At 35.3% G+C, this 27,439-nt stretch overlaps 1 protein-coding gene across 1 annotated transcript in view; it reads left to right on the top strand.

Annotated features, from left to right (window-relative positions):
- The window catches only part of LOC104850012 (EGF-like and EMI domain-containing protein 1), a 543,433-nt gene that overhangs the window by 453,975 nt on the left and 62,019 nt on the right, over positions 1-27,439 (top strand). The window contains exons 7-11 of the mRNA XM_033762692.1: positions 779-901; positions 11,389-11,526; positions 16,773-16,895; positions 19,007-19,189; positions 25,638-25,766. Of these exons, the coding sequence (XP_033618583.1) occupies positions 779-901; positions 11,389-11,526; positions 16,773-16,895; positions 19,007-19,189; positions 25,638-25,766 (696 nt within the window). The remainder of the gene's footprint in view (positions 1-778; positions 902-11,388; positions 11,527-16,772; positions 16,896-19,006; positions 19,190-25,637; positions 25,767-27,439) is intronic.

Genomic DNA, 27,439 nt, shown 5'->3' on the forward strand with positions numbered 1-27,439 from the left:
ATATATATATATATCTTTTATTATCTCTTTTAAACATCTATTTTAATATGTCATCTATTTTAATCTGAGATACAAAATCTATCTCAAAAACTACTGCTGTACTTAGAGTTTTGCAAATACATTAGCAGAATGAGGATCTCCTAAAAGTTCTAGTTTGGATGACATGCGGGACAGTATGAAGAGGAAACATTAGTCAAAAGAATGATGATGAAACTCATCTAATGAAAAGGAAGGACCAGAGAAGACTGGGCCATGAAACTGGAGTAACACTAAATGTAACTGGCCATCGTTTTCAGGAGAAGAGAGGATACCAGTGTTATGTTATGTGTCTTGTAATAGTCACACATACGGCAAACCTTTGATGCTACAGATAGACCAAAAATCTGCCTGTCTGTGGCCACATGTACTGTCTATTTAAAATCAGAGAGAAACTATTTTTGATTAAGGATGTAATACATATTCCTAAAGAAAAAATGCCATTATTCTACCTCTATTTCTAAGGGTAAATTAGACCTGCTTTTTATTTTATTTTCATTTAATAGATGGAAGTAGGCTATCATAGAAAGAAGTGTTTATTAGCATCAGACCCAAAATTAGAGGTAATGTTATAAGCAATTGGTTTATTTACAAATGATCGTTTCCCACAAAGAAGATGGAGCCTCTAGTCTTATAGAATGTCCGAGATTAAATGTAGGGGGAGATTTAGTTTGCTTTTATAGCTTGCAGCTATGTCTTCATTGGAGCTGCTAATATATAGTTGCTGCCTCTCTTTCTGCAGATATAAACGAACGTACTGAAGGACTTGCTCACTGTGGCCATCGCTGTGTGAACTCAGTGGGATCTTTCACTCGTGTCTGCCACCCGGCCTTTGAGCTGGGAGCTAATGGAAAACAGTGTTACAGTGAGCGGCAACACCTGCAGCTTGGGCACTGTGCTTGATGCGTTCCACACTGGCCCTTCTCCTGCTTTCTTCACTGCCATTCACCACACTTCTTTAAGCAGCTCGTACTCCTTTGCATTTTGTAAGTATTAAGCAAGGTGATAAATGAAAGAACAACACTGAACGTCCTGCCAGAGCAACAGCTCCCGAGAATATTGTCCAGTGAGTAGCGTGGCTGTGCATACTGAGAAATCCACCTCCCTTCATTCTACAGCTGAGGGAACAGGAGCTCAGAATAAGACAGAAGACGGTGTGCATGCAGAGGTTGGAGCTCCATAGCACAGCGCTTGCCTACACTCGCCAAGGCCCTGAGTTCAATCCTAACAGAAAAGAGAAGGAAAAGAGGAGGAAAGGAAATTTTTGAAAAGGATAAAGAACAAAGTAAATGATGTGCTTATGATCCGTAGTGTAAGTGTAAGTCAGCTTGAATAACTGTGACAAAACCAATTTAGAAAGGAAAGCTCTGCATTGGCTTCTGATTCTGTGAGTTTAGGTCCATGGTTGACGGCTTCTACAGTTCCTGGGCCTGTGGTGAGGAAAAGAGCACGGCAGCGTAGAGCAGCTTCCTTTGTGGAGGCCCGGAAGCAAAGGGAAGGAGAGGCCGTTCCGTGCGCTTCCTCTTTGTCCAGTGTGTTCCATCCGGGGCCTCACCTGTAAAACGGTGCGGCTCACACTCAGTGTAGGACTTCCTGGCTCAGTTTGCTGACCCACATCTCGTGTGTCTCTGGAAATACCCCACAGGCACACCCAGAAGGGTGCTTTACAAATTTCCAAAGTGTTTATCGATTCAACCAAGTTGACAGTCGAGATTCATCGTCACAGTGGGGGAGGCGGAAGTCTCGGGACTCTGAGTTGAGACTTCGAGCCTGTAGCTATTCTTTTTGAACCATCTCCCTTTCTCTATCACTTCTGCTGTGCGACACTTATTAAACATCACAGATCTCAGCGTAAAGCTCAAGGAAAAGAAACTGGCCATAGTGAAGGAAAGCATCTGTAGAAAGAGCACTTCTAGGTTGCGATACCAAGTGTGACTCCTTCGGTGCTTGAATGTGTGCCTTCCACACGGGCCCTGCCTTCACTGCCGTTCACCACGTGTCATTAAAAGCAGCTCACTCCTTCAGCTTCTTTTCAATTGACTTATTCCTCTACCTCTTCTCTTCAAACAATTTTGCTTAATGCCCTCTGCCCTTAGCTTATTCCTTACCTAGGCTCAGTCACATAATTGAATATATCCTTTATTAGGACTATATTAAAATGTTAATATACCAAGCTATTGGCTGTACCTGCTACTCCAGCTACTTCCTTTTCTCTCATCTGACCTACGAGTTCAGGAAAACATTTCCTGCTTTAATAAGCTTAGTTCTGCTACAAATTCCCTCGAGTTGTGTTTTCTATCTTAGGACTTTCCATCCCCACTCAGCTCTACTTCTTCTCTCCTTTATCAAATGACAGAATTATTTTCAATTTTTTATGTCAGATTTTTTTCATTCCTGCTTAAGTGAACTTATTACATCAACAATTTATTTTCTTCTTTGTATTTAGACTCTATCTTCTGTTAGTGTCTTCATTTTTTTCTTTTTTTTCTTAATTTTATTGGAACATTTTAGGTATACGATATAATGACATTCATCATTGGAGATTTCTACCTTTACATAATATATCTTGATTCTTTCTTTTTTCCCCTATTTCCCTACCCTCCCTTCAATCCCTCCACTCCTTCCTATTTACAAAAACTGTTTCCATTTTTTCCTTTTCTCATATTTATTCCTTTCCCTTCTTTCTGTATCCCTCCCACTTCCCCTTCTCCTTTGGACCTTTCTTCCTATTTCACATTATCTATTATGTATTTTGATCCTTATTTATACTTTCAGTTTCTCACACCAGAGAAACTGTTTGGTACTTACTATGTTTGTACTATGTATTTCATTTAAGAGTATCGCCTCAATGTGCATCTATTTAGCCATAAATGTCTCTAATGTCTAATTCTTTATGGCTGAGTAGTACTCCATTTTAGAGAGAGAGGAAAAAAACCACATTTTCTTTATCCAGTCTCCAATTGATGGGCAGCTGGGCTGTTTCTGAGTTTTAGCTATAACAAACTGCTATGAACATGGGTACACATATATTGCTGTGGTATGATTATGTTCATTCTTTTGGGAAGTCACATAGGTCCTCTGATCCTAGTTCTTTGATGTCTCTCCATACTGATTTCCACAGTGGTTGCACAAGTCTACACTCTCACCAACAATGGAGAAGGGATCCTTTTTCCCCACAGTCCCACCAGCATTTGTTATTGGTTGATTTAATGATAGCAGCCATTCTTTCTGAAGTGAGGTGGAATCTCAACATTGCTTTCATTTGCATCTATCTCTCAAATGATCAGTGATGTTGAACATTTTTTCATATGTTTATTTGCTATTTCAACTTCGTCTGATAAATGTCTGTTCATTTCAGATGCCCATTTTTGGATTGGATCTCTAAATTTGGGAGGTCTTCATTTTTCTTTATCTAGCATTTTTCTTTACCTATACTTTAGCAGATTGGTTTTTCTATGTTCCAAAAGCACAACCATGCTAACTGACTTTATTATAAAATCAGGAACAAGCTCTCACATAATGGTGGGAAGATGCTGTACTGCCAGATTATGCTTTCATTGTCTTCAAAATGAGTTTTTAATACTTTTTCTTTTTCTTCCAAATCCCATCATTTCTCCCAATTCCGCCTTTATCCCATCTTGTCTCTAACATCATCAAAAACTGGATGCAGAATACCATGAAAGCTAACAGTTGTCCACAGATCTCCCATAGAATCATGGGGAAGGCTTTACTCTTATCAATATGAAGGAGATGGCCCTCTTACTATCAAAATCCATCATTTCCATTCTCTTCTGGATTCCATTATCTGCTAATATCTCAAGATCTTTGCCTTTCCAGTTACCTTCCTCTTTTCTGAATCCTCTCTTCCACCTTCCCTATTCTTCCTTATCAGCATAACAATATGGCCAAGAGCTTTCTATGTCACAAGTGGCAAATGTCTTTAAAATACCCTCACAGGAGCCCACATCCCACCTGAACTTCAAAAGCAAGCATTTGATAAGTATAATCAGTGTCTCCTCTTTATCACTTTTCATTTTCTCATCAGCCTGAAGTAAGTAGGTTTTCATCTGAACCCCTCCATTGTGACCATGCTCTCTAAACTGTCAGATTAAATGGTAATTACTCTAGTTGTATTCTACTTGATGTCTCAGTATTGCTTTTAGTGTTCTTGAAATGCTTTCTTTCTGTCTGTTTCCATTCCTATCTTTTTTCTCCATTTCTTTTCCATCATAATGTCACATTTATGTTACCAGCTTCATTCATTCTTTTCATGACGTGAATATTCTAAACTATGTACTCAATACCTTTCCTTTCATGACTGGTAGATAGTAAATTTGATAGAACTAAACTGAACTGCTGATTGCAAGTCTTATTCCAAAGAAACTCTTTCCAGGTCTTCATATCCTACTTAAGTATTCAGTCGGTGCTTTAGTCAAACACTCAATGATACAGAATCAATAAATTATAGAATTTGAATGTGAACTAGGGTCTTTCAGCTCTCTCTATATTATTTGTTAACTTCATAATGTATTTAAGGTATTTATATACTTTAAATGGCTTATATTTTTATTGGTGTTAATCAACAAGAGGAATCTGGTAAAAAGTGCAATAAATAATTTAGTATTCTTACCTGAGATTCCCTCATAAAGAGACTTTATTAAAGCCACTGAATTCTGCATTCTTCTTGTCTGCATAAATTTTTGTTTCTTGGTTTGGCAATATAACTTTAAAATCTGATATATTTCTGCTGCTTATAGACTGTAATTTTGCTACAGTGATATATGCCTTTTTAATAAGCAAACTAAACAAGATGAGTGGGGGAAATTGACTACTCATTAAAATAAAACTTCTTCAGCCAGGGATTTAGCTCAGCGGTTCAGTGGCCTGCCTTACAAGCGCAAGGACCCGAGGTCAATTCCTGGTACCAAAAAAGATACAACTTCTTCAAAAGTCAGTCTTTTTTTTTGGAAAAGTTTGAAAAATACTTTTTTTAAAAAAAATTGAGTTTATTGGTACATTTTAGGTATACAGTACAGTTACATTCATTATTGGGATCTTGTACCTTTACATGACAGGTCTTGGTTCTCATTTGAAGAAATACTTTAGAGAGAAAAATACAGATGGGATTTTTCTTTCTTATTAATAATTTTCAAATATGGCCAAAATTTTAAGGGATGAGTATTTTTTAAGAAATGTGTGAAATAAAATCTTTGGAGTCTGACTGGGGCATTTTATTATCAAGGAAGACATGATCATTACGGGCATTGATGAAGCTTTCTATGGAATTTACTTGAGAAAGAAATTTGCCCTGGAACTGAGAACATTTGATAGAAACAGTTTTACATTTATTTCCCTTATGTGACAGTTTGGCTGAGTTTTTTCTGTAGTCCTCACCAGACCTCAATATTTACTGACATATAAAAACTTGGTGAAGACTTGTCTTTTGAAGTGTTTCAAAATCTGTTAAGCAGAGTAAATCTTTTCAGAGCATAGTAGTATTTAACAGTGAATTTTGTGGCCTTCATCTAACAGGTATATTTTAGGGTCCTTTCTTTATCTTTTCCTAGAAAATGATATTTATATTTTTATAATTTTATCTCAAAGTTTCAAAACACTTATAATGATTAAATTCTCATAGTAAGCTATGCCTTAGCTCTCACTTCTTGTGATAAGATACATCATGGTTAGGTACATATTTACTGCATATTTTATTTATCAAGTAAATAATATATTTACTAGCTATGACAAAGCAAAAGTCACTTTTAAAGTTTTTTAAGGTTAATTTAAAAATATGATAGTAAACCATTATTTATTATCTGGATCAAAAATTCAAAATTTAAACAGGTATATTTCAAAGCTTGCACTTGTTTTAATTTTCTGCATTTTTAATGAGGTTACATAGTATTATTTATATAATTTAAATTGCCATCAGCAGATTAAGAACTGTACTGAGGCAATATCACAGGAAAATAGCAAGAATATGGAGAGCCCACATAAAATTCTTCATAGGCATTCTTATTTTCCCTTTGAAAAATTGTTAAGTGTTGGAATATTTATTATAGTTTTTGGTACCTTCAGTATGATCTACTCTAGGAATCAAAACTCTAACACCAACCTAACACAGGCAATAAATAGACACACGAAAAGCAATGCAAATGTAAGAAAACAAGAGTTGTGGGAACTGTATTGAACTGAAGAGCAAGTTCTGGGACCAACAAGGAAAGTGACTGCTTCCTTCCTGCTAAGTGCTGTCCAGAAGGAGCAAGTACATTGTCTGTGTGTCCAGAGTCGCTGAATCATCCAAGCAATGCTAACTGGATAGTTACCACCACATACCAGGCAACAATCTGAGCACTGAGGATAAAATGATGATAAAACCAGTCAAAGTTTCTTTATGGAACTTAAATTCTTACAGAACAGAGAAAATAAATATAAAATAAAAGAATATTATATAAACTTGTGAGGCAGAGGTGTTGCCACTGAGATAAATCCCAGCCCCTCATATATACTATTTTGACACATAATGATAATACATCTTTACTATTGCTAATGTAAAAATTGAAACACCAAAATGTCCCAAAATCTGAAACTTTCTGAGACACCCCATAGAAAATTCCACACCTGACCTTATACAATGTAAGACAGTTAAGATGCAGGTATCATACAAAAGGCTTATAAAATTACCTTCAGGCTACACACATAAGGTAGATATGAAGAATAAATGAATTTTGTATGTATACTTGGGTCTCATCTCCAAGATATATATACAATATATATCTATATATATTTGATACACACATATATATAATGTATATCAAATATATATACATATATATTGTATATATTAAATATCTAAAATCTGAAAAAAATTTAAAATGTGGAACATTTCTGGTCCCAGACATTTCAGATAAATGATACTCAAGCTGTTTATAATAAATAGAAGGTCTAAGGGCTGGGGATTTAGCTCCAAAATCAGTTAAAAAGTTAGTCTTGGAGAGAGTGAATTAGGGCACAAGTAAACAATGAAGCCAGGGTTGTAGGCAGGAAGAAATTGAAGTCACATCATGCCATATCTGTATGACTTTTATTCTAAATGTAATGAGATGGCAGTGCATGGTTTCATAGAAGCCATCTTATGTGGTTTTCTGTTTCTTTTTTTTTTTTGTTAATCACTGTAAAATCTTGGTAGGGATTAGACAGTGGGGTGGTGTATGTAAAAGCAAGATTAGAGTCATCCAAGTGAGCTGTTGTACTGGCTTGGGTTAAGGTAGTTAACTAGATTTGGGATTTATTTTTTTAGGTAAAACTGAGAGGAATCATTGCTATGAATATAATGAAAATAAGTATAAAAAATAAATGGTTTGAGCTGGGCGTGGTGGCGCACTCCTTTAATCCCAGAATTGGGGAGGCTGAGACAGGAGGATTGCTATGAGTTCGAGACCAGCCTGGGCTACATAGTGAATTCCTGGTCAGTCTCAACTACATAGTGAGATCCTGTCTCAAAAAAAAAAAACAAAAAAAAAACAATGAATGGCTTGGGCTTCAGGAAAGAATTGAATGGGAATGGCTGTTACCAAAATGCAGAGTTCAGTAGAAGCAAAGGTTGGTTCCTGGGACAGAGGGATATGTACAGAAATCATAACTTGGTCTCCACAGTTAGATGAGAAAAGTAGAAATGGCAAGTATGCCCTTTCTGCCTATTTTCCTAACTAGATAGAATAATCTTGAAATGTGTAGGTCTCAAAGCTGAGTGATTGTATTTAAACCACGAGTGGGATTGTCTGTGAAAAGATTGCCTCCAGAGGAATGGACAGAGAAATGAGATGAGAACCTCAATATCGAGTATAATATGACAGAGATGCAGGAAACACTGAAAAAATTATCCAGAAGGTATGAGAAAATGTGGAGAATGTGATTTCCTAGAAGGTTAAAAAAAAAAAAAAAAAAGACTCCAAGGGTGGCCAGGTGCCACATGCTGCTGGGAATCAGGCCATCCTGACAGAATCTGAAGGGGAATGTGGCATTTGAGGAGCATTACGTTTTCTCTTGATTTTGCTTTTCAGTAACACACAATGAAATGAACTTTTTGTCACTTAGTTCTATCAATTTTAACAGGATTTATGTGGCCACTATTTCAATAATAATTAAAACCAGTTTCATCAACCCCAGAAAAACCCCATGCCTAAAGTTTGGAAGTTGCTAATCTGTGCTCCATCACTGTTTTGTTTGTTAAGAATATTTAGATAGGCCCAGTATTTAGCTCAGTGTTTCCACTGCCTGCCTCGTAAGCTCAAGGTCCCGAGTTTGTTCCCTGGTACAAAAAAAAAAAAAAAAAAAATTAGATAAATAGACTCATATAGTATAGAACCTTTAATAAAATGCCTTTGAGATTCAACCAACTTGTTTCTTGCATAAAGAATAAGCTTTTTTTCTCTCTCATTGAGTTTATTGGTACATTTTAGGTATACAGAACAGTTACATTCATTATTGGGATTTTGTACCTTTACATGACAGGTCTTGGTTCTCATTTTTTTCCCATTGTCCCTGCTCTCCCTTCACCAAGTCCTCCCCTCCCCATTAAGAATATGCTTTTTGATGAGTAGTATTTTACTGTATTGAACATCAATACAATTGAATGGATTATTTATCCAGTAAAGAACATTTAAGATTTGAGATGTTTACGTAGTTTTCAGCAATTTATGAAGAACTGTTAAAAATGTTTATTTTTTCAGCCAATGAACTACAACTTTATTTTTCAGTTAATTTTATCGGTACACTTTTGATATACAGAGCGATCACATTCATCACTGTTAATTTGTACCTGTACGTATCTTGATTCTTCTCTTTTCCCTACACCCCTCCCTTCAACCCTTCTTCCCCTCATTCCCCTTCCTTCTTTCTCTCCCTTGCTCCTCTTCCCATCTGAACATTTTCTGCCTACTTCCCAATATCTATCATGCATTTTGTTTCTTATTTATACTTTCAATTTCTCACACAAGAAAAACAATGTGATATTTGAAAGTGTGTGTCTGATTTATTTCACTCAAAAGTATGGTCTCAAGATGCCTCCATTTACCTAAAATATGTCTCGAGTGTATCCTTTTGTACGGTAGAGTAGTACCTTATTGCATATAAAGACCACATTTTCTTTATCCATTCATTTGTAAATATAAAAACATTTATATACAGGCTTTTGTGAACTGAGATTTTCTCTTCAATAAATACCTGGGTCTGCAAAGTCGTAGAATAAGCATACATTTAAGTTTCATAAAAGTGCCAAACTATTTTTTGGAATGATTATAACATAAGTTATTGTTTTTATTCATAATTTTTAAAATAGAAAAGTTTTATTTTTGAAAAAAAGGTAAAAGTCAGACTTATATGGGGAATTTCTTGATTTTTAAAAACACCTTAATAAGTGAATTCTGTATATCTGCTGGCTACTAGTTGTCTGGTCTTGATATAACTCAATTCCTAAAAAATGAGAAGCAGATATATAAAATAATTTACTAAAATGTTAGATATTCTGGCTTTAAATTTTCTGGTTTTTTTCTATTATAACATACTATTTCTCATGATTATTACTCTGGGGAGAAATATGTTACATTGATAGTCAAATTGTTTTCCATTTACACATGTTATTACACAAGAAAACTTTCCTGAATTAGAATATTCTCTCTTAGTAAGTCTATTATCTTGGGAACATTTTTATCTTTTCTTAACTTCATATTTTTAATCTGTTAATCAAAAAATCTTAAGGTTACTTATATTCATTTCTATCTCATAGGGCTAGGCATTCAAGTGAGAGTACTTACAATATTTTCATTTAATTGCAATAATATCATTCAAAAAGAAATTTTAAAATGAGTGTTAAACTAAACTCAGCTAACTGAAAGCTGAAAGCAGAAAAATAATGTAGTACAACAAGCCGGCCTGGGAGACCTGGCTTCTAATGCCAACAGTACCATAATGCTATTAAAGAAATAGTTCTGGATCTAAAGATCTGTGTACCTTTTCTACTACTAGAAAATTAATTTAAAATTTATCTACCTAAAAAGTACATTTTAATGTATGACCAAAATTCAGTCCTCTTCACATTTTCAATCTTTCTTTTAGTTTCCTGATTTTGCTCAGCCTTAGATTATCTCTAAACCCCAAAGGGAACGTTCTTACATTCAACAGTAAATTGATTAGTATTATCTTTAGTTGATTCAATCACTCAAGACTAATGTTGAGCATCTGTTATGAGCTGGTAATGCAAGATAATCGTGGCACAGTGGGTCGAGGACGATGACGGGTGCACACTTGGTGCTTGGGGAGCCTCCAAGGCTACAGAGGGAGCTGGAGCTCCAGGGAGATGATGAGCTCTTTAGTAGTTAATCTAGGCCGTTTCACTGATGATGTATGCTTTCACAGAGCCCCACTATCCCAACTACTCTTGTCCTATTCTTTCCCATCTTTCTTCTAAAGAATTCAAGAATTAACACTAGCAGGAAATAAACTAACGTAGACACTCTTGGTAAGAAGAGTATTTCCACACAATGCAAATAAAAAATGATATATTATGATAGCAAGACCAGCAGTCGGTGCAATTCTATATTTTTAACATTGATTTGAAATATTATTTGATTTCTCATTCCTCACTTACCAAATCAGTGAATTTCATGGTCCTATGCTCAAGACAGTTGGCATTAATGTGCTGAGGTCAATGTTTAACACTATATCTCATATTATTAGTATAAACCAGGATTGGAAAATTGGTTTTTAAGATAAAATATATTAATAAAATAGATGAGTATTATTTACATCAAAGCTGATTAGCATATCAACAGGGCACTAATTTTATATATATATATATATGATCAGTTAATTCACTGGTTTTGTGTATGTACTTTGTTCCAAGGCTATTTTTAACAGCAGTTTCATATATTCATAGACCCTAGAAAGGATAGATAATAATATACCATTAGCTGAGGATAAAAAAAGTCAGTGGTAAACAATCTGTTTACCTTCTGGTCATTGATTGAACAAATATATATTTTATATTCTGAAAATACTGACAATTCTCTCAGTTCCTTTAAGATAAAGGTTTAATAACCACTGGTGTACTCATTACCTTTCTACATTGCTTAATCAATTTAACATCATCTATGCATGTATTAGTACTTCAATATGGTATAGCCATTTATAATGCTTAATAGCTCTTAAATTTTTACTTTCATATCAACAAAGTGTTGATAAATTTCCAATGAAGTTTGTTATCCTCTCACAATGAAAGTGTGGCCATTGTTGACATATATTCAGGTTTCTCTTTTGTTATGTTAATGACCCTCTTTCGCTTGTTTTGGAAAGGGATTGAATTGGAAATTGTCAATAGCTGTGAAAAGAACAATGGCCGCTGCTCCCATCACTGTGAACGTGCAAGTGGTGGGCCCCCTTGTTCCTGTAACCATGGACACCAGCCGGATTCAGAAGAGAAAACATGCATAGGTAAGTTTGGCAAATGCCATCTTTGTTCAAAAATTGCTGTGAATTAATTTATGCCTTTTAACTTAATACTTACTGTTTAAGAGCCACCTCTCCTAAACTTCAAGAATTAGATTGAACAGAGTCTTTGGCTACTTGGATAAGAGTAAAAGAAAAAATTACTTGGCAGACAACATCACAGTTAGAAATTGCCTCAAAATTTATGAGATTAAGTGTGTTTTACCAAAATAAATGGGATTAATAGTTTTATTTTCAAAAAATATTCAAAGGTCTGTCTAATTATTGAATGTAATTTGTATCTTAACAACAGATGCTACTGTGTATCCCATTTTTCCCTATGTTATGTGCAAAGAAACTCATTGCTTGGCTTTTAACTTAGCAATGGTTTGAAAGTTTACTTGCAGGAACATTGTTGAAAAAAACTGAAATAATCATTCTTTGGGCATCCCAGTTGAAACCATTTCAGTAGGTAACTTTCCCAATATATTAAAATTTATGTCATTTGGAACAATGGTCTCCCCTTATAATGAAACATTTAACCTATACCTTTTGAATAAAAAAAAGAATGGAACGTCTATTTTAAGTAGGGATAGCAAACATCACATATTTTTGTGTGCCCTGGTTCTAAGGACATTTTCAGGCTCTAAGCAGTGATTTGTTATACTTAGGAATTATGACACTGTACTTGCTTGTCTTCTTCTGTGATACTTTGTGTTTCCTATCTTTAAAATTATAATATGAATGCTAAAAAATCCTTTGTCCATTTTATGCTATTCAATAAGTTGATAAACAATTTAAAGTACAAGTATAGAGGTGACATTCAATAGTTTAAGTATTCGACACTATGATTCTAAACAATGAATCTCAGTGAATTTTACAGTATTCAGGTTTACTAAATTATGTTAGCAAAAACAGTGTCGTTATTTGTTTTTCTTCATACAGCATTGTTTTCTACTTTGCTGTCAGAGTCTATACAGTTTAACCTGTAGAAACCAATTGCTTTTTTTGGCTTCTTTCTATGTAATGAAGATCTACACCTTTTTGCCCTACCTTGGCAATGTTCATGTTTATGGAAATACTGGAGACTCCCTTTCTTCTGTCCTTTCTCCCTTCTCCCATCCTTCTTTCTCTGTCTTCACTCCATCCTTCCCTCTCCCCTCTGTATTTGCTCTTTACTCAAGTATTGGCTGAGGGAAACTGAAATTTTGCTTCACCTTTTATTTGTGACATAATTTGGTGTCGTCTTTAGCTTTTGAAAAAGTAGAATTTAGTAAATTTCTTATTCAAAGCTAGAAAAAAAATAACACTTGCCAGGGTCAAAATGCAAACATTGCATATTTATGAGATGTCAGAAATCACCATGAAAATGCTACATTGTTTATGATTCAAGTTTATTTAATTTTCCAACAATGAAAAATTTATTTCTAAATACCAAATATTCACTAGACACTGATTCATTTGGATTGCCCACGTAAATACTTTGCTTATTTGCATAGAATTAGATTAAAGCTATGGATGCTTTGTAAAAATATGCACGAAGAAAATGAAAGAATTTTTTTAGCTTATTTCAGTATCAGCTATTTTTCAAAATATGAGAATGTGCAAAGAACTGTGAAAATATGTCAACCAACCTGCAAGTAGTCAACTGGTCTTGACCAAATGCAAAAACTCAGTACCAAAATCTAGATGGGTATCCACACAATTTGAAAGAAAGTTATAGATATGTGAAATGCAAATATTTTTCACCAGCAATAAATTCAGTAAATTTAACAATTGATCAGTTATTAGAATTTTTAAAATCTCTATCCCATGAAGCTTTATTCAGTGACTATGTTAGAAGGATAGAGGATGAAGATTTTCATTTAGATGCTTTTATGAAGTCAGAGCTGAAATATATATATTTTTGGGGGGTGTGGCTGCAATTGGTGCTCCACTCTCAATTAATGCTGAATTTTCATGTGCACATAAATAGTACATGTTCCTATGTCATTCAACACTTGACATATTGGGCAGTTTAGATAAAATATGATCACCAAAGGATAGGAAAATTAAAAGGGAAAATAAGGAATCAAAGATTTCTCCAAATAAGATCTGAATAGAAATTTTCTCAGCTACCTCATCTTTGACAAAGGAGCTGACCATCTCCACTGGAGGAAAGATAACCTCTTTAATAAACAGTGTTGGAAAAACTGGATCTCAGCCTGCCAAAGTTTAAAACTAGACCCTTATCTCTCACCATGCACTAAAATAAAATCCAAGTGGATTAAAGATCTAAATATTAAAACAGAAACACTAAACTTGCTGGAAGATAAGTTAGGCAGAATTCTTGAAGACATTGGTATAGGAAAAGACTTCATGAACAAATCCTCACTAGCATGGGAGCTAGCAGAAAGAATCAACAACTGGGATCTCATCTTATTAAAAAACTTCTGCACTGCAAAAGAAACCATCAACAGAACTAAGAGACAACCTAAAATGTGGGAAAAAATTTTTACCAGCTGCTCCTCAGGCAAAGGACTATTATCTAGAATATATAAAGAACTAACTCAAAAAAATCAGCCTCCCAAAATATAAACACCCAATTCAAAAATGGGCATCTGAAATGAACAGACATGTCTCAGACAAAGAAGTAAAAACAGCAAGTAAATATATGAAAAAATGTTCCACATCACTGGTCATTCGAGAGATGCAGATGAAAATAACACTGAGATTCCACTTCACCCCACAAAGAATGGTTGCTATCAAGAAATCACACAATAAAAAATGTTGACAGGGTTGTGGGGAGAAAGGAACCCTTCTCCATTGTTGGTGGGAGTGCAGACTGGTGCAACCACTATGGAAATCAATATGGAGATACCTCAAAGAGCTGGGACTAGAGGTCCCATTTCACACAGCCATCCTCTGCTGGGTATCTTTCCAAAAGAATTTAAAAAATCATACCACAGTGACATGTGTGCACCCATGTTTATAGCAGCACAGTTTGTAATAGCTAAAACATGGAAATAGCCCCTTTGCCCATCAGTTGGAAACTGGATAAAGAAGAAGTGTTTTTTCTATAAAATGGCATACTACTTAGCCATAAAGAATGAGAAATTAGATTCATTCATAGGAAAATGGATACATATTGAGGATATACTCCTAAGTGAAATAAATATGTCACACATGTAAATACCAAATAGTTTTTCTGGTGTAAAAAACTATAATAGTACATAAGATCCTAATGAGATAATTAACAATGTGAAATAGGAAGAAAAGGGCTAAAGGTGTAGGGAAAGTGGGAAGGGTAGGGGAAAGGGAATAAGGGAAAAGAAAAAAAATAGGAGAAAATGAAAAAATGGAAATAAAGTGTTTGTTAATGGAGAGGGGAGGAGTGGATGAAGGGAGGGCAGGGACAGGGGGAAAAAATGAGAACCAAGACCTGTCATGTAAAGGTACAAGATCCCAATAATGAATGTAACTGTGCTGTATACCTAGAATGTACCAATAAACTAAAAAAAAAAGAAATTTTAAAAATTAGAAAACAGTTGATGTGAGGGTTGAAGTCACAGAGCATTTGAAAAAGGTGTGGGAAGAGCCGGGGTTCACATCTATTTTGGTAGCAGGGACTGAACTTGGGTCCTTGTGCTCGCAGGGCAGTCACTAGAACCCTTGAGCTAAATCCCCAGCCCTCATCGGAGGTTTAGATTGAAGATGGTATCCATGAGAAAAGCAAGGGAAAGCCCCAAAAGAATGACAGCAAAGTTAAATTTCAAAATAGATCATGAAATAACAGTCAAACTGTGAAACTTATTCTCCAATTATTTGATGCAGTTGTGTTCCTTGCTAGCTGAGACCTTTGTGTGTAGACTTGTTCAAAATGTGGAAATTTAATTAAACATTTGGAAATTTAAAAAACATATGGATAATATTTTAGAAGAAACAATTTGTAAAAATTTTCTAATCTCTCTGTCCAAGCTATTTAAAAAGCAAACAAAGTTTTCATGTAAGAAAAGGAATATCATTTGTAATGTTTTGAGTGGCAGTGCTTGTGACATTTTACAAGAGAAAGAATGTTTTGTGTCCAAGTGACCTTCATTTAGATATTTTATGGTGACCCTTGCCTTGATTGACTGATTGCATTTTTCTTTCCTTCCTGTCTCTTGTCTTCATTTCCTTGGGTTGGTACCTTTTCCAAGGTTAATTGAGACACTGACCTTTTTTTATCTGTGGCTGCTCATGTACTTATAGAGAAATAGGATTCTGTAAACTCAGCAGTGACAGGCCACCCAACTTAATAGCTCAACAAACAGAGAGAGTTGAATTGAACCAAGGGCTTAAAGCCAAAAACCTTGACCATATAATTCCCAGATGCCCAGACTAAGGAAAACAGAAGCAGGTTTCTGTGCTACACTTTGGCCGCTATGTTAGAAATAGTCACTTCAAAACTTGGGCCAATTAGATTGTTCATTGGCTGAAGAGTTTCTGTTTGACATCTTAAGGTTCATTTGTGTTTTCCCTGGGGCAGATATATATTAAGAAGAAGCATTTAGGAAAATAGAATTATAGAAGAGTTGTGCTGAAAGAGGATTAAGGCTCACTATTTAGAAAACTACTAATCTGACAATATATTCCAGAATAATATCACAATTACAACAACAACAACAACAACAAAACAGACTTCATACTTCCTGGTCAAAGCACCATATAAATATGTAAGCAAATGCTCTGAAATATTCTATCATTTGAAACTTAGTATTGAAAATAATCATTGTTCCCTCTCTGAACTGTACTTATCACTTCTGTTCCCAGTTGCTTGTGAGAGGGAATCTTGGGGATACTCATAGATCTGAAATAGTAGAGGAATACATACACTATGGAATCAAGACTGTCACCTTTTACTAGCCGTCAAATATTACTAAGTGGAATTTGGGGCTCTTTTTTCTCTTGCTGTTGTTTTGTTCTTCAAGTTCTCTGCTCTTTCATTTAGATCACTGTCTAAACTGGAAAAATGTCCAAATCTCTTTTCCTATGCTTATAAAATGCATTTGGGGGTTATTTACATTCTTTTACAGTCAACAATGGGTAGAAAAGTTCATGAGAAAATATAAACCAAAAGTGGGTCTTACTGCTTTTGTGTTATAGTTCAATCTCTTTACTATATGAACTGAGAAATGGAATGTTTTAATTTGGAAATAAGGCTCCTCGGAGGATCTAAAGGTATATGAAATCCCTGTATTGCCAGTAACAGAAATTGTCCTTTTCTCCTTCAGACCTTGATGAATGTGAAAATGGAGAAGCCTGCTGTGCTCAGCTCTGCATCAACTACTTAGGAGAATATGAATGCAGCTGTCAGGAAGGCTTTGTGATCAGTTCTGATGGGTGTGGATGTGATGGTAAATTCCTGAGTGCTAACAGGAAAAAACTGATGTCATGGCGCAATTAATGGAGAAGAAACTCTTGGGTGGAGTAAAGAGATTTTGCTCTACTTGGCTCTAGGTTTACTAGTGCATGAACTTGGGCAGCTCCTACTTTGGTGTGCTTCAGGTCCTCAATGGTAAAGTGAATACAGTAATAAGGTCAGTGGGTAAAATAGGAATGCAATGTTAATTGCCTCATAATTGGCTGACATAGAGAAATCACTTTACTGGAAGTAGCTATTATTATTATTAACATCATATTATTGGTTCATAATCCCTTTAACCTAATATAGAATCTATTTAATATATTATATAAAATCATTTATAATATATACAAATGAGAGTTTCTGGACAGTCAGAACATTCTGTCATAGGAATCATCCCTAATCAGCTTTACTGGAATCAGATAGTTGGTTACTGAAAATCATTTTCAATGTTTTTTTAATTAGAAAGCAGTAACAAATGGATTATGATTTCATGAGCAAATATCTGTACCAGAGTGCCTTGTATATCTAATACTAATATAATGAAAGCAAGTTATAAAGATGAATCATCTAGTATAATTGTTAGTATTAGTTCACTTGCCTTTCATATGATTTCATGCTTATGGTTTTTGTAATTTAATATAAGGGAGTTTGAATGTAATGAGTGTGGTTAATTGATTTTGTTTATACCATTAAGAATAGCTCACATAAGTCATTGATGTGATTTACTTACTTAAAATTTATCTTTAAAAAATCACCTTCAAATTTTCATTTCATGATCATCATTATTAATTGGAGCTACATTTTTCTCAAAATCAAAGCAAAGACAAGAATATTGATATCTACCCCAATGTCAAATAAAATACATAACTTTAATGTCTCCGAGAAAATAGTACCCCCCCAAACAACATGCCTGATTTCTGTTTAGGGTGACAAGTGAGTTTTTTCATGTATGTAGCTTCCTCAACCTTGCAGTATAAATAAAATAAGAGCACAACACATAACTATGATAGCTATATATACTAAGCACAGTAGAGTATATTACCATTTATGATATTCCATCCAATTAACAGAGCCAACAAAAACTTTTTGAATTTATGTGCCATCTGTTCTCAAGCAGACAAAGCCAAAAAATGATTGTCTTGCATGAATGTACTTACTCACATGCACCCATCTAAATAGAGAAGGTATCCACAAGCTAAGGTTAAGCTTAGAAATTCAGCCACATTTTTAAACTTTTGGTATCTTGTACATATGCAATGGCCAAAGTCTAAAGCAATGTGAGCAAGTCAAGGCTTAGAAGTTCTTCCATATCTTAAATTTTCCACAGTACTTATACAGAACTATCCATAGAATAAGTGTTCCAGTACACATTTAAATTAAAGAGTGAATGAACATGCTGAAAAATGATGCACTGCCTAAAACTATTGAATTTGCTTTATGCTCTTCACCTAAACTTCGTAGGCAAGATCTCAGGAAGCCTTGCTTATGTAGATGAATGCAGTATGGTTAGAAATAAGTGAGAGATAAATAATTGACAGGAAATACATGAAAAAATTTGGTGCTACACTGGCTTTCTATATAGCAAGGCTGTTATTATTGGTTGATAAAGGTCAGAGAAGAAACATAAAAAACAAATATTGTTCTAATTTTCCTAGATGTGGTTGAGTGTCTGATAGTGGGAACATATGAGTGTACCTGTAAAGAAGGCTGCAGAATTGGCAGTGACATGAAAACTGCCCAGTGAAAGTCACTGAAGAATGTTACCACGTCTCTTCCGAAGGACTTCCACCGTGTCTTGTTCTTCAGAACAGTGGAGACCTCCTAGTCCTTAATGCTACCTATCTTTCCCTTTCTCCTTACAGACTGAAATCTTTCTTCCTTTTTCTTTTGTTCTCTCTGCCACAGCTTCAATTTTGTGCCAGCGTGGTCTCACCCTCATTTACAGGAGACTTCTGAAATGCTCATATGTTACCCCCTGCCTTGGCTGTCTACTTCAAACTCTCATTTCTGTCTCAACCTTCCTCTGTGTTTCCTTCTTCTATCCAATACAATGAAACTAAGCTTTTTTTTCTCTCTCTCTCTCTCTCTGTGTGGTCTTAGCTTTAGATGATGGTGAACTAGAGGGACAAAAAGTTTTAGAAGTTGCGAACTTTCCAGGCTTTCTAATCCAGAGCCCACCTCGTTTCCTTCATTATGTTGCTACCTCTCTGACTCCTTCTTATGAAGATGAAGAGGAAGAAGAAGAAAAAGATTTACAAGGACTCATTGTTTTGCCCAAAGTTGGTGAGTCAAAGAATGTATCTCATTATACCCACCTCTCCTTAGTATTACTCAATTCATATCTTGTTATAATTTCATTATCAACACTCAAAGCCATCAAATATTTTAACATAAAGTTTGCAAGAAAAGTGGGGCAAAAATCACGTTTTTGGGGTTTCATATCAAGCCTATGATTTTTTATCTTCTTTCTACACAGTAAAAAGGCACATTATATGTATACATATTTAAATTGCATAGTAGGGAGAAGAATTGGGAGCTTTTAATTTTTCTAATTATTAAAACTCTACTACAAGTCTCTTATATAATTAAAATTCACTTTAAATATCCTTAAAGTATAGTTTTCTTCTAGATTTTTAAAATACAGAGAGACAATTGTTTACTATGCTTAGGTAGACCAAGAAAATATCTTAAAAATTTGACCAGTTTTTCTTATATATCCCAAAATAGAACTCAAGCATCAAATCATTTTAGATCAAAATAAATTAGCACAGCCCCTATCAAAAGTAACTGTGAGCTAGGCATGTTGATCCATGCCTATACTTTTAGCATTTGAGAGGCTGAGGTAAAAGGATTACAAATGTAAGAGCAGCCTTGGCTACATACTATGTTTAAGGCTGGCCTGGACCATGTGGTGAGACTGTCAAAAAAAGAAAAGAGGAGGAAGAAAAAGGAAAAAAGAACAGTTTTTTGCAGCCACTCCACAACTATATTTTCTTTTCTTTATAAAACAGAAACTCTTTTCATTCTACCCATATTTGTTGAAATTAACAATATCAAAGTTTAATGGGTGCTTTAGGAGGCATTTAGTAGAATAGCAGAAATATCTTGATGCTATAATATGGTATTAAGATTTACATCACTGTGACAAATTACCTGACATATAAAACATAAAGAAAGGATTTATTTGGACTAACCTTTTCAAAGATTTCAGCCTGTGACCCCCTCGTTCCACACTTACGCACCTAAGGTCAGATGGAAAAAATCGCTCACCTCATGGCAACCAGGAAGCAGAGAGAGGTGAAAAGAGTCAGACAGAAGAGACTAGGGACCAGATATAGTCCTTAAGGTCATGCCCTCATGATCCACTCCCTTCAAGTAGGCTCCACCTCCTACTTCCATCATGTCTTAATAATTCCATCGAATTATGATCTTATAATGGATTAATCCACTGATGAAGTAAGAGTTTTCATAATCCAAACATGTCTCTAAGTCCCATCTCTGAAAATTGCTACACTGAAGATCAAGCCCTCACTATATGAGTTTTTTTTGGCAAACTTGGCATTTAAACCATAACATATGGCTAAATCATTATAATAATAACAAAACACACCAGAGAAACTATTTGGTATATACACATGTGTGACTTATTTATTTCACTTAGGAGTATATCCCATTTTCCTATGAATGAATCTAATTTCTCATTCTTTGTGGCTGAGTAATATTCCATTTTATAGAAAAACCACTTCTTTATCCAGTTTCCAACTGATGGGCAAATGGGCCTTTCTAAGTTTTATCTATTACAAACTATGCCACTATAAACATAGGTGTGCATATATATCTGTGATATGATTCTTTTAATTCTTTTGGAAAGATACCCAGCAGAGGGATGGCTGGGTCAAATCGAACCTCTTGTCCCAGCTCTTTGAGGTATCTCCATATTGATTTCCATAGTGATTGCACCAGTCTGCACTCCCACCAACAATAGAGAAGGGTCCCTTTCTCCCCACAACCCTGCTAACATTTGCTATTGTTTGATCTCTTGATAGCAGCCATTCTTTGTGGGGTGAGGTGGAATCTCAGTGTTGTTTTCATGTGCATCTCTCAAATGACCAGTGATGTGGGTTTTTTAATAAGAAAATTTGCCCTAGGCTTTGTGATTGGTTTAGAAGATGGTTTAAGCAGATTTCCTTTTGTACTTCATTCATGAGAGTAAAAAGAGCACAAATAATTTATTTGATAAAATATAAATAAAAAACAAGAGTTACTGCATAGTAAAGACCATGGCTTAGCCAGGGTTACCAGTTAGGGTTTGGGGGCTCTCCCTCAAGCCTTCCTCTGATTTGTTTTTCTTCTGCTTCAAGTCTTTTAAGAGTAGCCAACCTCCCTCCCCTAAGGTGCACACTTCTTAGACATTCTGCAGCAGCCATCTAAGATTAGGCTCTCACCAATCCTTCTTGACTTTTAACCTAACCACAGCTCTTTTCCCACTTTATTATTTCTGGGAAACTAAACCACACTTAATACTCTATACTTTTCAGCTTTGTGCCTTTTGTCAAATTGTTATCTTCAAGGATCTCTTGTTATTTATCACATGAAGCTTTATATCATGAGCCCAGTTGGGTACAATTATTTATCTTTCTGTTGGATTTAAAGTCATTCTTTCTCTATATTTGATTAGCTTCTCCTGCTAGACTGCTAACTCTCTGGCCTGGTGTTGTTGATGTTTATTTATTGTAAATTACTCCACAATGGAGGTGCACACACTGCCTGAGTGAACATATGACAAAAACAAAGAAAACCTTGGTTTCAAGATTCCCAGCTACATTGACCTGTCACTTAACACATCCAGTTTTATAAAATTAGAATCAAGCAAACATTATTGTGTGATTATTAGAAAGCAAGAATAAGTCGTGTTCATAAATATGCATCCTCCAAGCACTTGATTCTTACCCTGGTAATATGAGAAATAAAACTAAAGGACCAACCTCAAATACATCAGAATAAAACATCTCCAATCCAAAAAACCTACTACAGAAATTTTAAAAGTTAGGAACCTAATAAAATAAAGACAACATGGCCCCTTACTCAGTTTTGGAAAATCTGTTAAATGCTGGTGTGTTCCTTGGAACACGAGTTTGCTCCTGAGAGCAGAAGCTTGTATCTTCTTTGTACTTTCTCTCTATCTTCTTTATTTCTCTTTACAAAAAGTACAACCAAACAATCCAAATTAACCAGCCAGAGATAAAAATGTTCACTAATTCTTTGAAATTCTTTTTTTTTTTCCCGGTACCGGGGATTGAATGAAATTCTTAAAAATTCTTATAAGCTGCAATACATATTAGTAATCAACCACATATTACCCATATTTTTAAGAATACCCAGCTTTTTAAAAAGAGCAAAAAAGATTTTAAAATGAATACTCAGCAGGGATTAGGAAATTAAATTTTGCCGCAAAGTAGATCCTTAGCCCAGTATCTTTGTCAGTCTAGATATAAAAATATCTACTTTCACTTTTTAGGAGTGTCTCCAATTAATTACAAGGAAACATTTTTTTTTCTCATTGAGTTTATTGGTACATTTTAGGTATACACTACAGTTACATTCATCAATGGGATCTTGTACCTTTACATGACAGGTCTTGGTTCTCATTTTTTCCCCTTATCCCTCCCTTCCTTCGCCCCCTCCTCCCTTCCCTATTTACAAATATTTTATTTCCATTTTTTCATTTTCTCATATTTTTTTCTTTTCCCTTATTTCCTTTCCCCTACCCTTTCCAATTCCCCTGCACCTTTAGCCCTTTTCTTCCTATTTCATATTGTCAATTATACCATTAGGATCTTATGTACCATTATAGTTTTTCCGACTAGAGAAACTATTCGTTATTTACACATGCATGACTTATTATTTCACTTAAGAGTATATCCTCAATATGCATCCGTTTTCCTACGAATGACTAATTTCTCATTATTTATGGCTGAGTAGTATTCCATTTTGTAGAAAAACCGTATCTTTATCCAATCTCCAACTAAGGAAACAATTTTAAAGTACCATATATGATTTAATTTTAATAGCAGATTTTTAGAACTTCATTTTCTAAAGACATTTAATTTAAAATTATTATTGTAGGATTAGTGGAAAGGGAGTAAGAGTAGTTTCACATAACAAATGAGTGTACTAGAACGTTATATGTCCTCTAACTCATCCTTTTGTGGTTTGGGATGTGTTTGTTTTAAAATTTTCTTCTTCAGGACCTGTGCATTTGTCTCTTTTTTTTTTTTTCTTTTGGTACCAGAAATCGAACTCAGGTCCTTGTGCTTGTGAGGCAGGCGCTGGAACCACTGAGCTAAATCCCTGGCCCTGTGCATTTGTTTGTAAAGAAATATTGGTCACATTCTTGAGCTTTAAGATAGCTCAGTCTACTTGTGGAGCAGTGTTTGGTATAAGAGTTGGCTTGCTTACATTGATGGCCCTTAACCTAGGAACTCTGGAAACCTTTTCAAATTCTTTAGCTTTGATTACCAGTATTATTTTTTTAGAATCATCTCTTCTATGTTTACTGTAAGAGTTAGAGACTTAACAAAGTAATTTAACAATGTAGACATCAACGAATATTCCATTCTGGTCTCTTCCTCTCCTCTTCCCTCTCTCCTCTTTGGCTCCCTTCGTTCCTTTTCCTTGCCTTTCATAATTGCCTATGGCTTAAATACAAAGAAAAAGGTAAATAGGAAGCTAAGTTCTATATTAGTATTCAAAGTGGTGGGGAGGGAGGTGAGAGAGGAGATACATAAATAAAGTTTCGTATTATTTATCCTATTATGATAAAATGTCAATAAAAATGATTACTGAAATTACCTGAACATCTCTACTCAAGTTAAAATAAAGTCCTAGATATTTTTCTCAATATATATTTTATTCAAACACTAAATGCTTCTCCAAAACCTCCAACAAACCAGAGAAAATTGATGTTTGCCTAACTTCATCAATCTTTGACAATGCAAAGTACTTTAAGACCTCAAGAGAACCTTAGCTGGATTCATTCCTGTTTAAAAATAGACGACTTTGTTTTCTGTTTTTCCTTACAGTTTTTCAAAACAAGAAGATAGTTTGTTTCTCATCAAGGTAGTTAGAGTTTACAGTTAAGATGTCTGGGAAGCTTTGAAAATGTAAAGGTTAGAGTTTAAGGAATGAGGTATATTTTGCATTTGAGCCTTGTTAACAGTTCCTTCAGTCATCATTATTTTAAATAGCAGTATCAGTAATCCCCTGGGAATGATTATGTCACACAAACTCAGAATATGCCAGAGATTTTCCTGTGTCTGCAAGCTACTGATGTTTTAATTACTTGGTATCCATCCTAACAGGAAGTCAAACTTTTCTTCCCCTTCCACCTGTAACATGAAAAGTGTGTTACAATACTTGTTCATCTTTCCTGTTTTCTTCCCAGCTTCTCCCCCAGAGACTAATGGGAAAGGGTGTGGAAACATCTGTGGTTGTCAGAATGGAGGCTCTTGTTATCCTCTGACCCTGCGGTGCCAATGTCCCCCAGGGGTTTGCGGGAAAACTTGTGAAGATGGTAGGGATTTCTGGTGCCAGTCACACAAGACCAGTTTTTAATTTCTTGGGGATTTTAATGAGGTGATGTAAGTGAAAGGTGCATCTTTATTTTTCAAAGTGTTTTTTTTTTTCCAAAAGAGTAACCCTTGTTACAAGAATACAGTGCTTTGACTAATGCCACGTGTAAATGAACAAAATAGGTGATACTTAACTCACCAGCTGTGCTCTAAGCTGACACACAAAAAAGCTTCCCCCACCCTTTTTTTCCATTGAACAAAAAGTTGAGATTGTATATGCAGGTTTGGATGCAGCACCTGGGGAGAATTTATTTGCTCTGCATAATAAAAGCGAAAAATGAAGCCTCTAAAGTGAAGAGAGAAGAAAGAATATGAAAATCAGAGAATAAAGGATAGGAGATAGATCAAGAAAAGAAACATGATGAATGAAACTCTCACAAATTGCCAGTGCATTCTGTGCATGGATTTTTTTCATGGGAACCAGTGGAGAGACCACATTTCCTACATGGGATGGCCAAGCACACACACACAAAAACAAAATGCTTCTTCAGAGACAAGAGTTAAAGGCAGAAAATCAATGAGGACATCAGTCTCCAGGGATTGCCAGAAATCATGGGGAGTTTATAAGAATCACAGTCTGTGGAACTAGGGAGATGGAAACCAGATTCACTTCATGTTCTGAGGTCCAGGAAAGTTTCTGCTGGCATCCTGGTTACTTGTTCCTGCGAGTAATATTTGTTTATTTATTAAAAATACTAATTGGTCGCAAAAAATGTGCTAGGCAATCTGATGTGACCTTTAAAAAGAAATAGAAAAGATTCTGGTTTCTCCGAGTAGAACTTACGATCTTGTTTGAGACAAACATAGGTCACAAAAGTTGAAAAGCTTTAAAAATTAAATATTAATGCCTGGGTGGAAGTGAGACAGTGTGTAAAACCAGGAGAGCATTCTGGAGGAGTGACACTTAAAGAGAAGCATGCAGGATGAAGAGAAATGAGACAGGGGAAGAGGAAGAGAAGAGCACTTGAGATCTCTCTTGCTTCAGTCCAACCAGATATGAAACATTTCACTTTCTTCAAGCTTCTCATTTCATATAAAAACAGCTCCAGCAAGTTTTGCATGTGGGTTAATATTTGTCTTGTTTACTCTTCACCCTCCAGGAGGCCTGAGAGGATCCTTTGGGAAGAACTGCAAAAGCAAATGTAACTGTGCCAACAATGGCCATTGCCACAGGATGTATGGTACCTGTGTGTGTGAGCCTGGGCGCTGTGGAAAGTTCTGTCATCTGCGTAAGTCACAAACACTAATCCCTCTCTGTGTGAAGCATAACAGCACAGAGAAAGACAAAGGAGCAGGGAGAAGCCACCCTATATGTTGATATATAGTAGAGAGTATGTTCTCATCTTTATTTAGCCTCTTTATATTACAGACTCTAAATGCTGATGAATGAAAAACTCTCCAAATGTTTATATTATTTCTAGTTAATATTTCTATTAATTATTGAGCAATGATTATTCATAGTTTGTTTAGCACATTTGATGCTTTACAAAAGTCAAATACCAAAGGCCCGGAACAAGTCTCCTGGCTCAAGTGCAAAACAGTATTATTCCTTAAGATTTCTAAAAAGGGTTCTTCATTTGGTATTCTGAAAACCAGTCACATTTTGCAAAAGATTCAAGAAAGCACATTCAGCAATCAATCAATAGATCAGTCAATAAATACATCCTGTCATATCTTTTAGGATTTCTCCCACCTGAAGGATTTATCCACCTGAAGCTGTGTGCAGGGTACATGAGCCTGAAATGACCTCAGCCCACTACTCTACCTATTCTAAATCCCTCCTCTTCCTATTGAAAGAATGAATCCTCTGAGAGTCTTTCCTGAGGGAGCTTTAGCATCTTAGATTGTTAGGATGCTGTGACAGAACATCATAAGCAAAGTAGTTTATAAATAACAGAAATTTATTTAATTCTGGAGGCCGAGAAGTCCAAGATCAAAGCACTGCAGGTTCTGGGTCTCCTACTTTCTGCTTCAGAGACAGTGCCTTTCACCATATCCTAATATAGGAAGACAAGCAAAAGAGCTCGAGGATTCTATTGTAAGATCATTGATCCCACTCAGGAGGGCTCCATTCACATAACATAATGTCCCAAATACCATCATCATGATGAATTTTGGTAAGACGGAAACATACATGCGGTTACTCTCAATAGTAGCATGACCATCCCTTAATGAGACACTTTAGAGTTTTATAGTTTAGCTCTAGTTGAATGTCCATGGGTCTTATCTGTATATAAAAGGCATGTCCCAGGAGAACAGGGAATTTATTGTGAATACCCCAATAAGAGAGGCTAGGAATCACTGAAAACTGATATTGGATCATGAAGCAAGGTTAGCCTTTGATAAACAAAATAAAAAAGAAAGGAGCAAGGCATGGATAAGTGAGTAGTGGAGGTGCATATGTTATGTTCCAGAATATCAGATACCTCCTCAAATGTGAACAGAGGAGTAGACTGGCCTAGAAATACAGTGCCATTTTTATTACTGTTCCTAAAAGATAGCAAGATATACTGCATGTTTGGTTATACCTTTCCAGTATTTTATAAGACCATATCAGATATTTGGTCTGAAAGGATAAATCATAACACATAGGCCAAAAATTTAAAGAGGTAATTTTTTAGAAATATATAAAATTGAAGTTTTAAAGATTTCAATATCAGCCTAGCATACTTTTATTAGTCTACAGGCCCTGGGGAGTTGAAAGTAAGGAGAAAAATCCAGCGAGCGGGTTTGTTGGTGGCGGTGATGGTAGTACTGGTGGAGATCATTAGTATTTTGAATGTGACCATATTCAGGAGAACATATATATTCTAATTCTTTAGGGCTCCATTAGTTTTGGGCTGGAAGCTTCATTATTAATATCACTTGGCTGGCCCTGAGAAGATTGAGTTTGCAATTCTGC

The sequence above is a fragment of the Fukomys damarensis genome, unplaced genomic scaffold (genome assembly GCF_012274545.1).
Source record: "Fukomys damarensis isolate Sample0158 unplaced genomic scaffold, DMR_v1.0_HiC HiC_scaffold_12, whole genome shotgun sequence".
Taxonomy (NCBI): domain Eukaryota; kingdom Metazoa; phylum Chordata; class Mammalia; order Rodentia; family Bathyergidae; genus Fukomys; species Fukomys damarensis.